A 15903-nucleotide genomic window follows, 5' to 3' on the forward strand; every position below is an offset into this window, starting at 1 on the left:
GCCTCTAACAGGAATGAGTACCAGTAATATTGTTGGGGGTAAAGGGCGTCCGGCGCGTAGGGCTCACAACCCTGTGGGCGTTCACGGCCTGCTACAGGGATATATTTACCTTTTATTCATGTCATGCAGTTGGCACGAAGAACCAGTACAAATTTTAGATTAGCTGCCTTTATCGCAGAGGTAGCTTCTGTTTTGCTGCGCTGTGCGGTGATGAAGCAATGCTGGTGAGAGGACATCCTTGTGTTTGCATTCACGTCAGTGTTCCTACACTCTGTCGGAGCTACAGGAAAGTTGCCTTTCAGTGCATTCGAATTAGTGAGATGTTCTTATAGAAAGTAACAAATGTGTGGACAGCGTAAACAGGTTTCGTGAGAAAGTGAACACGGGTCGCAGTTCTGTTGTATGGCAGCATCTATTTTGCGGACAGTTGCCCCAGGCAGGATTCTGTCCTCCGCACACCCGCGTCGCGGCCTACTGGGCAGCACTCCTTATTCAGGAAGTTCCGAGTTGATGTCTCCGCCCTGAGATCGACTATCCAGACAGGTTCTTCTGTTTCTCTTACTCCTTCCAAGAAGATGCTTAAAAATTACCTGAAGTTATGAAAAGTAGTATACTCGTATTATGGGATGTGAGATCGTGTAGGCCGGTAGGAGTCCACCGACGTTTCGGAGGAACGTGCCTCCAAGCAATAAACGAACACGCATCGGCCATAGTGCTTGTTGCGTCCAGCTGTTTCCTTACTTGTCTTAATTGTTGGACACAAAATATGGAGGCAGTAACTACTCCGAAACGTTAGTAACAATCTACCAGACTACACGGCGTCACGTCCGAGAACATAGTATTTTTAATAGTTGTCGCTCTGAAGCCTCATTTCCAACACGTGTCAAATTAAGGCAGGCTGATTCCTTCCATATCGCTTCTGCTTAACTCGACCAAATGCCTTTTTTTTTCCCCCCTTCCTCCCTTGGCACTACAGCCCCATTGGGCCTAGGCCCACCTCCATGAACTTCTCCGTTCACTTCGGTTTTTCTAGATCCTACACATTCGGTAGGACTCCTTGGGCGGGTGATCAGCTCGTCGCAAGGCCTCTACCTGTACACAAACATCCATGCCCTGAGTGGGATTGAAACCCACGATCCTGGCTTCCGAGCGAGCGAAGACAGTGCACGCCTTAGACCGCTCGGCTACCGTGACCGGCAGTGTATAAGAATAATATATAAGAATTCAGTTCGTACCTCACAGGAAACAGATCCGAACCCACGATCCCGGCTTCTGAGCGAGCGAAGAGAGTGCACGCCTTAGACCGCTCGGCTACCGTGACCGACAAATGCTCTCTTATTCAATTATATTTATAATGATAAAGTTAAGGAGGATGAGATGGGCAGGACATGTAGGATGCTTACATGAGAGGAGATTTGTATATAAAATTTTGGTGGGAAAGCCGTAGGGAAGAAAACCACTAAGAAGGCCTGGATTTAGGTGAGGGGATAATGTTAAATTTATCTTGGAGAAATAGGATGTAGTGATATGGACTGCACTGAACTGGCTCAGGAGTAAATGGTTCTTGTGAACATGGACCCATAAAATGTTCGGGAATTCTTGAGTAGCAGAGCGACTGGCGCCTTCTCAGCTCCATCGAATTATTCAGTTTTCTGTCATTTGACACTGTATAATCCGAGATGCTGACAGCATCTTTCAGTGAACCGCAAATAACGCCTGTGACGGAACATTTGTCATCTTACGTATAGGCTTGAGCTTGTCTCATGGGTTCATGATACTGTTTCAACTGCAAATGAAATGATAGTGTCTAATCCTCAGGCGTTATTCAATCAGGATACTCTGTTCAGCTTAGGATTCAAACCAGGTCCTTCTCGTACGCAAGTGAAACGCATTAGCTACCACTAAACAAATTATTCATCATCAGGTAGTGATTTGTATCATTGTTGTCTTTAGAAACTTAAGAAATATATTCTCAGTATACGGTCGGGACCGAAGTCTCAAACACGCGGGACTTCCATTCCGAAAGGTAAAGGTATAGTTGTCTCTGTGCTTAATTACGCATCACGCCATGAAGATGTATGGAGGAGTGGATATATAGCTCCACCATTATTGACTTCGGCGCTAGATGGAGGTGAGTGATCATCTTAGCGCATGTGCCGCTTTACTCCCGGGAAAAGAGCCCCAAATACCCATTGGATAAGAAGGCTGGAGGCCGGCCAGTCCCTAGACGCCCTGGACCGTCGCTATACCGACCGAGCCATCGCGGCTCTTCCTTACGGTTGCGTAATCAATATCTGACGTACCTGCAGAGATGTTTTAGACAGAGACAGGTCCAAGAGACTAGTGTGTTTGCGTAGGTTATGTTAGTTTTGTGGTCTTTATACAAAATTATCACAGACATTGCAACAAATTTCTGTGAGAGTTACGAGTCAGTTGCGCCTCATAACTCAGCGGACTAGAGCTGGCGAGGCGGTGAAAGCGACAGAAGCCTGTGTGGGGCGCGGCAGTTGCCTGTCGGCGACCCCTAAAATGAGAGCAGGTTGTTGAATTGGAGAGAAAATATATGTCTGCACGCCATTTCGAAAGCTGATGGCAACTCAAAGAGCTCACAGGACACGAGTAACTGCGATACGCTTTTCGGAGAAATTAGGTTACAAGTTCTAATGAAATGTAATGTTGAGTTTGAACAAACATAGAATCTGATAGCCGAGTATGGCCCGTCAAGATGCAGGCAACAGTTCAACGAAATCGCTACAGCCTTTAGTTTTCCGTATATCAGATTAGGTGGTCTTTCACAAAACAGAAAACAACGCCTTATGCAAACGTTATGCCCGTCCGTCTGTCCTGACCAGTATCAGCGCCTAAACCGTTGGGCGGATCGAACCCGTGCTGCCGCGGTGGAAAGTGGCAGAGCCGTCTAAGGCATGAACTGTCTTGTCCTCTCGAACATTGGGATCGTGGGTTCGAATCCCACTCGAAGCATGGATGTCTGTGCGTTTATTCTGTGTTTCTGTTCTGTGTGTAGGTGGCGGCCTTGTGACGGACTGATCCCCCGTCCAAGGAGTCCTACTGATTGTGTATCGGATTAAGAAACTGAAATATCGGCCGAGGTCCACAGGGGCTATAGAGCCACAGACAGATGCAACAGAAAGTGTAGCACCTTCTACTATTAATGTGCTTTGTCAGCAGAAATGCCTGCAGTGCCGCGTGTTCACTGCGGACAAGAAGCTTCTCTCAATGTAAAGCAAACGCAAGAAATGTAAAAGAGCAAAGAAGGCAAGGTTTAATACCGTTTAAAGAGAAAGGTGGAACTATGCAGTTCTTAATAAACTCGAAGTTGCATCAAGTATACAGAGTATATGTCGTAATTTGGCGAAAATATTAGTTAATATTATGTTATTTACAGCTACAAAAGATGCCGGAAATAGATTTCTTTCTGAATAATATGTATTATATATTTAAATATAAAATTATTTATATAAATCATCAACATCATCATTGGCAAGACCGCCCGTTTTGAGCCATAGCCTTCCTTAGAAGAATCTTCCATATTGCGTCCGGTTTTCACTTGTTTGGATCTCCCAACAGTTAAGTTTTTACAGAGCAAGGTCGTCAGCCTTGCGTCCAATTCCCAACCTGGAGGACTAGGTCCCTGTATTCATGTCCCCCAGTTATACCCCCAGGCACCGGGTTCCCTTTTCATCGCCTTCTACGATTCGCAGGGTTACGGTGGAGGTATTCGAACCTGCCTTCACGCAAGTTCACGTAAATATGTGTTTCTGTTCTATTGAAATCAAAGTTGTGGTTGGCTTGTAAGTTTTAGTTAAGGCTCCCGCATACTGAGCTCCAACCGAGAGTTACTCAAGCGTTCACGTGGCCAGAGGGACCGGCATTTATGCTCCTTGAATTGTAGTCTATGATTCTTGGATATTCATCACATTCGAATAGTAATATTTATATAAACTCACATTTTGTTACAGTCTGTTGTGTGAATCTGTATAGATAATGTTTATTGTATTCATGTCAACCCCAATTATATATGTTTAAATAAGATCTGTCTCAAATAGAAATTAACCCCAAATATTCAAATGTTAAAGTAGCCGGTACTAAGAAATGGCGTAAAATCGGATCCCACTATAGTATATAATAAAGTATGTAGTAACATAATACGAGTATATGACATCAGTGGACACACTCGGCTTACATGTAAATTTACGCAATGTACATTATACAATATTTGTAATTAAAAACAGGACCTGATGGTTACACACACGTGCCGTCCTAGACCGCAACTCCATCTACTGAAAATAATGTGTTGACAGGTATAAAAAAAAGTAAAGTTATCCCTGTAACAGGCCGTGAAGGCCCATAGGGTTGTGAGACGTTTAGGGTCCCACATTTTCTAGACAATCGGCTCAAAGATGGCGGTGAGGTTGTCAGCCTTACGCGCCGGCCGCGCTTTACTCCCCAGGAAAATTATTTAATTGATTCCTGGTACTCATTTCTCTTACAGGCTGAGTCGACCCCAGGGCCATAGGCCGGCCGGAAGGATTATGTTAATTTAAAAAAAAAAATCAAATGACCTCATCGGGACTTGATCCCGCGACCTACCGGCTTGTAGCATAGTGCCTCAACCAGCTACGGTACTGTGTGACAGTTATACAATAAATAATGATTTATAATTATATGTAAATTTTCATTACTAATATTTTAGGCACGATAGAAGATTTAATGTTATCTGTCTTCTCTTCGCTGTTTTTGCTGCTGCGTCTCAAATATTTTTGATGCCAAGCTGTACACTGGGTAGATAACCTCACGGAAGATGAAAGCCGCGATAGCTCAGTCGGTCCAACAACGGGCTGGACGACCAAAATCAGGTTTTCAACAGGAACAAGAAATTCTTCTGTACTCCACAGCGGCCAAACCGGCTCTATCGCCCACCCAGCCTCCTGTCTAATGGGCACAGGAGACTCTTTCCATGGGGAGTAAATTGGCCGGGGCATGAACCTGACCACTCATCTAATGCCGAGGTTAGGAATGATGGAGCTATACCTAAACTCTCCCGTATGTCTTCTAAGCACAGGGTGGTAAGCTTCACGCGCAACCGCTGGGATATCCACTGGTTAGGAGGTTGGGTGGACTTGTCTACGTGAGAAGAGAACGATCTTTTGGTGCTACTTTGAACTGAAACCCGATTCTCCGGCCACCTAACCCATCGCTGTATCTACTGACGAGTCCAGAGCAGGCAACCGCAAGCAAGAAAAGTCCCGTGTGGACAGCGAGATCTCCGGTGTGGAGATCTTCATTCGCATCGTGTGGTGAAAACATGATCTAGTAACTCTCTGCGTCGCTGTCTGATGATGACGCAACATGAAAGATGATTTAGACATGTTTTAGACATATAGCAGATCGTGTGACAGTTAGAGCTCAGGCAGTGAGGTTGGGTGGGGTGGACCAGTTGTGGTTGCTCTATATATTTCCTGACGGAGCAAACAGGCCTCAGTTCAGCACAGAGGTCGCCATTACGGACTTGGCAGCAATGGTATGTGTTACGTGCTTCTTTCTTATGTCATCCAGATCAAAATATTTGTTATTTGTATTTCTTTATTTTCGAAACATTTAAATTTAAGAGATGAACACACTAATTCTACTGCAAATATGTACTCGTATGGGTCACGATATGATGTGAAATAAAGAGGTAATGAGGAAGTCTGAGGAATCGTTGCAGAGTCAGAATTGTATTAAGTACTTACATGATATTCAAGCTCAAACTTTTGTAGACAAGTTTATTCAGGCTATCTATATATGAAGAAATGTATGTCTACGCTTATTTGTTCAGTATGCATTTAGTCACTGTTGCCCCTATTTCGACTAAATTTGTCATGTTGGCTGAGGGCCTGAGATTATGGATACTCGCATTTAGTTACCAGTGGTCTGTTGTTGTGGACATAGAAATGAGCTTTCGGTAAAGGTAAAAAGGTAAAGTTGTTCCTGTGCCCAACAAATTAAGCACTAAGCCACGAAGGCGTATGGCGGAGTGGATCTAGGTAACTACTCACCTACAGCTAGTGCCGAGGTCAAGAAAATGTGGATGAGCTTTCGGATTCAGCTAAATTCTCGGACTTTGTAGCTGAGTAACTCTTAGCTTCTCAAAAATACGGCTCATTTTGTATATTTCTTTCATTATTTCGGGATTTTAGTCCTTCAACACGTATCAGCCTGCTTGACTTCATGTCACTCGAAATGTCGAATTTCATCTTTATTTCGAGTTTTCCGGGAAAACGTAATAACACTGTTTAACCTGTACCACTATTCTGCTGTGTCTGCAACATCTTTGAGGGTGCATAATCACCAGGTGATGATAATGATCTTTACGTCATCATTAGAAAGTTACTAGATTCTTTTTCAAAATACAGCTGAAACCAAAATCACCGTACCGGAAATCTGATTGCACACAGAGGTTTTCTTCTGTGAGGTAAATCTCTAAAGGTACGGTTGACCTTCAGAGGTGTTTCTGACACAGTACGCCTGTTACTGAGTCAGAGTAGCCTATCAGTTNTCCCCCCCCCCTGGCACTACAGCCCCAGTGGGCCTAAGCCTACCTCCATGAACTCCGTTCACTTCGGTTTTTCTAGATCTTACACATTCGGTAGGACTCCTTGGGCGAGTGATCAGCTCGTCGCAAGGCCTCTACCTGTAGACGCTACGGTGACCGGCAGCCTATCAGTTTGATTCACTTTATTTCATTTCAAGAGCAGTTTCTCTTGAGGTCATATGTGGCTATGCACATCATAAGTGATCTTTGGCAGTTTATGATAATATACGTTAAAGAAATTTCTCTTATCATGTGTTCATTTTAATAATTAAACAGACAGATGTCATGTTAAAATATGCCTTTTCATTGTCACCTCACTAGTTATATTTACCCGTTTTTCTTCTTACATCAATTTACGCTGTGGATTCGTTGCTTTCCTGCAGTCGAACGCCTTATTTTCCGCTCGAAATCGTCAGAAAATGTAGCTTTTCTCTGTCTAAATTATCTTTGAGGGTCCATTACCATCAGACACTAATGAAAATCGTCGCTAGGCGCTACACTACCATTGTCTTTCTTAATTTCCTACCTTCATTCTGTACATGGCAGCCGAGCCAAAACCTAAGTTTGCAGCGACACTACCGCCACGTAATGTGAATTCCTAAAACTTTCTGATGTTCCACATCTTCGGAAAGTGTCGTTTCTTCAGTTCATGTTCACAAACAAAAACTCCGTGGCCTGTAGTCCTCAAGCGAACTATACCGACCGAGCGACCACCGCTTGTCGGTGAAGTTAGTGACAACTTTAGCGGATAGAGGGTGTCGCTTGGTCAGCACAACTGATTCGCAAGGCCGTTAATTTCTTTTCTAGACCGGAGCCTCTATTTCCTCGAAGTAGCTCCTCAATTATCCTCATGAGGCTGAGTGGACCCCGTTCCACATTCACTACTTCTCAGAAAATCTGGTAGCGCCGGGAATCGAACCCGGACCTCTGGGTCAGTAGCCAGGAACTGTGACCACTAGACCAGGGAGGCGGTCATAATAAGCTTAAAAGAGGTTTGATTCCTGGGAGTTATGAATTTTAATGCTGTTCCTGTTATCATATTCGCCGATTTCAAGAAACGGGTTTAGCTATGTGTACACTACCAGTACTGTGCCATTGTTTCCAACACGAACCTGCCTTTGACGGCTGGTTCATGAATTATTTACTGAAGCTGTAGCGACCGACGATGCTATTTACGTTGCATGTGATTCCGAAAAAAAAAATGTACAAGGACCTGGTTTCATTATCTTGTTTTTTGTTCAAGAGAACCGAAATTGCTTCCTGCTACAAGCCGCACAAATATTCTATGACCGTTCTGCTTTGTTTCAGATTTTTCCCACAGCGCTGCTTGCCATCATCCTCTTTATGGATGTGACGTTGGCAGTCGAAAAGCAAGTAAAACTTGAAGATATTGAGCGAGACTACCTAAGGGCTAAACAGGCACAGAAACAACAGCAGCAGCAACAACAACAGCAAGTCAAGCCCCAACAGCCGGCCAGGGACCCAGAATACACAGGCAATCAGCAACTCAACTACCCGGTCCATCAGCAGCTGCAGGCTTACCAACCTCAGGTGCAGTTCCAGGCTCCGCCAACAGCCGGCGCTGTAGCACTGTACCTGACAAATAACGGTCTTCATGGGGACTATCTAGGCATCGTGCCCCATGTTGCTTACATCTCGCCTCAACACCAGAGCATACCGATCGAGCCTCAACAGTTCTACCTGCATCCGGGTGGCTACAGTGGCTTCCAGTTCGTGCGAGCTCCCCCAACGCCTTTGATCTACAGCAACCCGCCGGCTACAGCCCTTGGACCTCCCAAAGTTGTCCATTCCTCTACCCAGAAGGAAGTTCCCACACTTCCCTCAGAAGCAAACACACCACCACAACACGATCTGCGAGTGTCACAGCTTGCCTACCAGCAGCAACCACCAGCAGCAGCAAGTGCCGTGTACACCCTTCAACAAGGCTACAATCCCATCCCCAAGGAATTACAAAGCTATACCACCATCCCAGCGGCAGTGTACCAAGGCAAGGAACCGGACTTCCTCTACGATCAACAGCCTTCCGTCTCTTTGACGAATGACGGGATCAATTCTTACAACGCACTGCAGCAGCAACAGTCGAAGCCGCAGAGACCAGTCTTCAGCTCCGGCGTCAAGTCCAATGGGTCAGTTTCTCTCAAAGCTTTGACAAGTGGAGGGAGCTTCCTCTTCCCCACACGTCACTTCCCCAGTCCTGGTATCAGCTACAGGCAAGGACCCGGGCCGTTTTAGGTTCTGTGACTTCATCACTTGACTCTTTGGAATTGAGTAATGTGCACCGTAGCGCTGATTTGAGGTCCGCGCCACTTATCGAACTGCAGCCATCTTTTGTAGGCTGGCATACTTTCAGGGAACAGGGACTCCCATCAGTTTCCTTTCACCCTTCACTTTATTTCACTTGAATGACTCTACGGCCGAGCAGTCTAGTGAAGAGGTGGACATACTCGGTTCGAATCTCGGCTGGGACTTCAAATATCATGCCTGAGATTTTTCGTGGTTTTCTTTAATCCCTCCACGCATATTCCGGGATATTACCTAAATTATACCAGGACCGTTTCCTTCCAAATCCTTTCAAATTCATCAGTCTACCATTTAAATGTATGTAGTCTAGATATATTGTGCGATGTAAAATAAACCTCAAAGAAAATGCATTTGAACGAAGGCAATGAAAGTGAGATGATCGCGCAAAGGAGAAGCAAAATAATAAAAAAAAAAACTTTGTTATATGTATATTTCAATATAACTCAATATTTACAGTGAATTTAAACACCATGTGTTTTTCCATCATGGAAGTGTCTATGATGATTTCTCTCATACATACAAATTGCCGGTCACGGTAGCCGAGCGGTCTAAGGCATGCACTGTCTTCGCTCGCTCGGAAGCCGAGATTGTGTGTTCGAATCCCGCTCAGGGCATGGATGTTTGTGTGCGTTTTTCTGTGTTTGTCTACAGGTAGAGGCCTTGCGACGAGCTGATCACCCGCCCAAGGAGTCCTACCGTATGTGTAAGATCTAGAAAAACCGAAGTGAACGGAGAAGTTCATGGAGGTAGGCCTAGGCCCACTGGGGCTGTAGTGCCAAGGGAAATATACATACAAATTACAAAGAAGAAGCCTAGGTTTTTTTTTCAAGGTAGATTTGGAAAATTATCCCACTAAATATGTGTCTAGTCGACAATTATTTCGAAAGAAAGTTGTAGAGGAAAGCGAATATTTTTCTGGGTAATTAAAAAGGAGCTCTAGAATTATTGAATTGAAAGCATCTTTTCACAGCAGTCTGTACCATGCATTTGTGTAAATAAATCTCTAGTTTCCGGCAGTAAAGATTGAGAAATGGCGTACAAGTCTCTCGTATCTAGTTTCGGGTTTAAGAATGCGTGAGGTTTTCCTCCATCCCCGTTTCGTGTTTCTCATGACAATGTTGCCTTTATTACATTCCAAAAGTATCTGTTGACAATCCAGTCTCAGGAATGCGATTTTTGTAGCATTTGTTGATCCCTTCACTGAGAAATGTCCTTAACCCTTTAATTGCGAGCCCCAGTACTGCAGAATTGTCGTACAGTTTCGTACAAGCGGTATATGTAAGCATACTATAAACTAAAGATGCTGTTTGGCTCTGCCATCTTTTGACGTATATTTGAAGTACATGGAACACGAAACCAGCCTCTATGTATCGGTCCTCTCGTCTCTGGAGATTTGACAAACTTTTTAATGCTGTCAGTTTACCGACAGGGAAAGGGTTACAATGTGAAGATTCACTTTTCACTCTTGTTTATATACTTTCTAGTTGTGTCATTGCACCTCACCCAACGCCACACTAAATTAATGTAGAACAACGAATCATAGTACGCAAAATTAATTTCAGCTTGTAACATATCTATTTCGAGGAGTCGAAGCGTTACAACTCATAGAATGAAGGTCTACGAGTATAATACTGAATACCTCTTTCCACGGTTTATAACTAGGAGAGGAGGAAAGTTGAAATAACTTCAGGAAAATGGATTAGTAATGACTTCGATTATCCGCAAATGCGTAGAGTGCCACAAAGAAGAAGAAGAAGAAGTGTTTGACGAACAATTTAAATGATTGCTAAAGTAATCGTGTGATGGGTGTTTTAATTTATTTCTGAGCAGCTCACAGTAAGTATGAGAACAAAACTGAATTTGAAGTTCATGTGTGAGTACAGGTGGAAACTCTGTAACAATGCTTGACGCTGAACCCTATACATGTTCCAGTTCTACAGATGTAGGCGGAACATTCCGTTCGTGACACGCTGAAGGCTTTGACAATGTGTTCATGTTTATGTATATATGTTGTGTTATCTGTATTGATTCAGTTTCTATATGACTTTTTACAATAAAATTACACTTTCATATCAGCTCATGTTGCAGTGTAAAAGGTAAAGTTGTCTCTGTGCTTAACTAATTTAGCACTACGCCATGAAGACTTATGGGGGAGTGGGTATATAGATCCATATTTTCTTGATTTCTTCACTATTTGGAGGTGAGTGGTCAGCTTCAAACCCCTGCCACTTTACCTGCTGGGAAAGAGCTCCCGATACCCATTGCATAGGATGCTGGGTGGTCCCCAGAGCTTGTCTGGACGCTGTGAAGAGAACATTCTTGATCCTACTGGGACCCGAACTCCAATCCCTCGGTCATTCAGCCCATAACCAGTCGCTATACCAACTGCAATGTCCCGGCCCTTTGGCTGTGCATAAATTATGACCTTAACAGTGGATGATAATGACTGAATGACATGTAAGGAATTGGTCCTGGCATTGTTTGCGGTAAGTCAGTTCGTTCAGAGACTTAACAAAACCACGAAGTCCTCAGTAAGAGAATTCGGAGTGATGATTCGAGGGTAAGATTTCCCGAATCTACTCAACTGCTTCTTTCGTTATAAAACGTTAGAGTCACTGAACTTCTTTTCGGGGGGGGGGGATAAGTTTCGTGTCGCAGCAGATCTGTCTCTCAACCTGACATGGTCGTGGTTTTCCTCTGCTCTTGCAGGCATATATCAGGATGGTATGTTGAGATGGACCAAAAACTCGTACTTTCTTGTCATTAAACACAGACCTAACGACACGGAAGAAGCAAAATCCCTGCAGCCGCCTATTTGTAAAGACTGAAGCAGCCTCTTAGATGAATGTACATTTCTTTTAGTTTGGCGCCATTTGCTGGTGAGAAAGAACCGTGGCATCCGCATGGAATCCAGGGCACAGTACAACTGATGTACCCCCGCTGGTTCCATGCATTGATGCACGAACATACAGACTTGAACCTGTTTTAGAGCGACAGAACAGGGTTTGAAACTTTATACGAAAGTGATACCTGAGGCATGGCCTCAGGTTCCGGTCTGTAATTCGTCTGTTTTTTTTTCTTCTTTCGGTTGCATTACGACGCTTTCAGTAGCTAAACAATGTAGAGTCCAGTGGTAGAATGACGGACTAATGAAGTATTGAAAGTTGAAGCACGCGATCGTTGACCAATCGAGGTATTATCCCGGCGTTTGCGGCGAGGGACTGTCAATGATCACGAAAAATTGTTACAGGAAAGTTCCCGTATACAAATGTGGAGCTTTACCGCTACACCAACCCGTTCGGGCGTTGTTCTAAAGTTCCGTACATCCCATCTATTCTGGGAAAGCGGATCTCACCATCAGAGGGTGGCATGTACAGCTATGTCACTAGAAAGTTACTAGATTCTATTTTCAACACACACCGATATTCATTCGCCTGTGGAAAATTCAGACGTACTTACACAGGACTTTTCTTTCGTAATGTTGCCTACACGATGTATGTCTTAGCGTGATTAGTAGCGTAGATGGATTTTGTTACTAGTCCGATGTCTTAAAGAACCGGTACAGATTAGTCGGTATAGCGACGCGCTGCGAAATTCCCGGCCGCTGTTCGATTATCAAGGCAAAACACTTTTCTCTACTCCACAGCGTCTAGACGGTCTAGACCGGCTCTGGGGCTCACCCAACCTCCTATCCAATGGTACCTGAGGCTCCTCCCCCGGGGTAAAAAGTAAATCTGGGGCGTGAAGCTGGCCATTCACCTCCGGCTACTCCCGAGGTCAAGAATGATGGCGGTAAATCTCCTTTCTCCAGTACATCCTCGCGGCATGTAGTTTACGTCTTGAAGTACGCTTATTTTCTTTGGAGCTGTTACAGAACAAGTGCAACTTAAACTTTCTTCTTCTAAAAAGGAGAAAGGACAAGCACTTCGCTACTGGTCAGTAGCACTTTCTTACTAGTCGCATTGACCTTGGCTATGACCCGACGTTTCAAACAGGATTTGCTGCAGACATATGAGTCGCGTTCAATGGACGTGAAATGTAAACACGACCTCACAGCACAAGTTCAAGTGACTGCAAGCCAGCTGGAGACACAGGTGAACTTCACCTTGAATCCACGCCTCTATGCGCGATGAAATTGATTTCTTGGTTTTGGTCACTGGGCAGCCGGGGTTAAATTCCCGCCAGGGGCACAAATATCTTTTCTTCCCCACTATATTCAGGCGGGCTCTGGCGCCCACCCAAACAAACAAACTCCGTGGGTTTAGTCCGCAAGCGAACTATACCGACTGAGCGACCGGCGCTTGTCAGCGACGTTAGTGCGAACTTTAACGGATAGAGAGTGTCATGTGATCAGCGCAACGAATCCCCGGGGCCGTCAGTTTCGGTTTTCTAGAACGGAGCCGCTATTTCCTTAAAATAGCTCCTGAATTATCGTCACAAGGCTGAGTGGACCCCGTTCCAGACCCACTCTGGCGCCCACCCAGCCTCCTATAAAATGGGTACCTGAGACCACTTCCCTTGGAATAAAGTTGCTGGAACTGATCAGGTTACTGTAGCGGTAACACTGAGGGCTAGTAGTTGGAAGGGGCTCGGTTCAAAATGCAGCTGAGACACGGGAAGATTTTCGTTGTTTTCATCAGACACTCGAGGCAAGTGCAAGAATAAGAGCTCTCTTCGATCGATCCTTGCAAATTATTTTCAACTCATTCATTATCCATCCTACCACCCCACACCATACAGTCGTAATGCTGACAGCGGTGTAAGATAAAGAACAAGGAACGGACTGGAACGTTAAGCTGATCACGCGCTATCGTTTAGTTCCGAGGTTATGAATGCCTGGAGATATATCTTCACACCTGCACACATCTTCATGGCTTAGAGTTTAGTTGGCCGTGCCATAGCTCAGGCGGGTAGTCGCTGATTTCCCACCACGACGGTCCGGGTTCGAGGCTACGTCAGGACATGTGCTATATGTGTTGCACAAAGTGGCACGGGGGCAGGTTTTCTCCGACTCATGAGGCAGTGGACTTTCAAACGAGTTGCTTCAGTCGCTAATACAGTTTCTAATTCCGATGCATTCGCACCAAGTGGAAGTTCGTTTGTTTCCACTTGGCTTGTTTAATGACACTTCTAATGATTGAGGCTGTACACATTTGAAAGACAGGTTGATTACTGGATCGGAAAGGAAGTGGAGAAGAGAAGTCATGGCCCAATTTAAGGCGCTGTCTCAGCATTTACCAGGGCAGACTGCGGAAGCGAGGAAAAGGCTGAAGACCTCAAACAGGAGGCCAGTTTCTATGCCCCGATTGTAATACATAGCTCCTCTAACACGAAACAGGAGAAAGGTAATCCCTTACAGCAACATTTCGGTGAATCTATATAACGACCTACTCAATTTGGCTTTTTTCTTTGTTCCAAAATAAAATAAACTAATTTATAGGCATCGATCACAGTGCCCGCTTGTGAGACCTTTCAAATATCTAATTGATTCATACTTTCAATAAATAATTCTTAATTAGAGCGGGCCAAAGGGTTTAATCCACAAGGCTGGAGGAGACAGAGAAGTATTTTAGATGCACGAACTGACAAGGAGTAACACAAATACATTCTTGTGTATTTGCGTTTGTTCAAATGTAATTATGAATCATGGGTGGGGATGTGGATATGCTTATTTTGTGGAATTCCCCCCCCCCTTTGGCACTACAGCCCCAGTGGGCTTAGGCCTACCTCCATGAACTTCTCCGTTCACTTCGGTTTTTCTAGATCTTACACATTCGGTAGGACTCCTTGGGCGGGTGATCAACTCGTCGCAAGGTCTCTACCTGTACACAAACACAGAAAAACGCACACAAACATCCATGCCCTGAGTGGGATTCGAATCCACGATCTCGGCTTCCGAGCCAGCGAAGACAGTGCCTTAGACCGCTCGGCTACCGTGACCGGCTATTTTGTGGAATACTGATTATAATTTCATGCCGAGACATGCCGGTAAAGCACCGAAATATAAACGCGTCGGTTTTCTCGTTTGACCGGCTCTAGGTCCCAGCTCATCTCTCAGAATCATCTCATTCCGAGGTCAGAATTCGTGGAGCCTTTCATTCACGCCCCATATACACCTTACTGCTCGTGCGCCAGGCAGAATTAACATGCCGTTAGGATAGCTACCTGTTGAGCGAGTTTGCATGGCGGTAACGCTTAAGAATTATATTCGGGGAGTTCTCAGTTCGAGTATCTTCCGGGACAACGGCTGTCCTGAATGAGGTTTGTCGTTTTCTTCTTCAGTCCCTCTAGGAAAATTACGGATTAATATCTCCATTAGGTCACGATCGCTTCCTTCCTAATTCACCATTCATTTGTCATCATAGCTCTGGATGCTATGTAGTCTGGATACTAATAGCACCGTTAAATACTCGTAACCCCGCAAGAGATCACGCTGTTTGTTGCATGTTCCTCCTCAGGCACGAGCTCCCAGCGACATCGCAGTCTGCAGTTATTATGATGAATTGATGTAATGTTGGAATTGGTGTTCTCACGGCGGTGGCTATGAAAAGTACCATGTTCTAGGATATGACGCCGTGTAGTCTGGCATAAAATTACATATGTTACTGTCGCCCTGACTGCTGATTGCTTCTAGTTTGGCTTACTATTGTACCCTGAAGATGGAGGCGATATATTCCTCCGAAATATACGCTTGCTTCTATCAAACTACGCGTTCCGAGCGATATTACGTTCTGCATCCTTATAATCCCAGTAGCCCAGTAGTTTCCCCTTAAACAATTAATTTAAACATCACGCCATGAAGACTGTGATGGAGTGGAGGTATAGCTCCACCATTCTTAACCTAAACAATAGATGGATGTGTGTGATCAGTATGACACTTCGGCCGCTTTACGCCTATAAACTGCTCCCGGTATTGTTTGGATAGGAGGCTGGGTGGGCCCCAAATCTGGTCTGAACGCTGTGAAGGGGCCCCGCTCAGAATGCCG

The 15903-nt window shown here is 44.8% G+C and overlaps 1 protein-coding gene across 1 annotated transcript; it reads left to right on the plus strand.

Annotated features, from left to right (window-relative positions):
* Nucleotides 1-5295: 5295 nt before the first annotated feature.
* On the plus strand, nt 5296-9383 carry LOC111869446 (transcriptional regulator DEF1). The gene is made up of 2 exons (XM_023860989.2): nt 5296-5542; nt 7904-9383. Exons 1-2 carry the CDS (start codon nt 5540-5542, stop codon nt 8846-8848), a joined length of 948 nt encoding a protein of 315 aa, XP_023716757.1. The 5' UTR covers nt 5296-5539; the 3' UTR covers nt 8849-9383.
* The last annotated feature ends 6520 nt before the right edge of the window (nt 9384-15903 follow it).

This window comes from Cryptotermes secundus, unplaced genomic scaffold (assembly GCF_002891405.2).
Source record: "Cryptotermes secundus unplaced genomic scaffold, Csec_1.0 scaffold1053, whole genome shotgun sequence".
NCBI classification, from domain to species: domain Eukaryota; kingdom Metazoa; phylum Arthropoda; class Insecta; order Blattodea; family Kalotermitidae; genus Cryptotermes; species Cryptotermes secundus.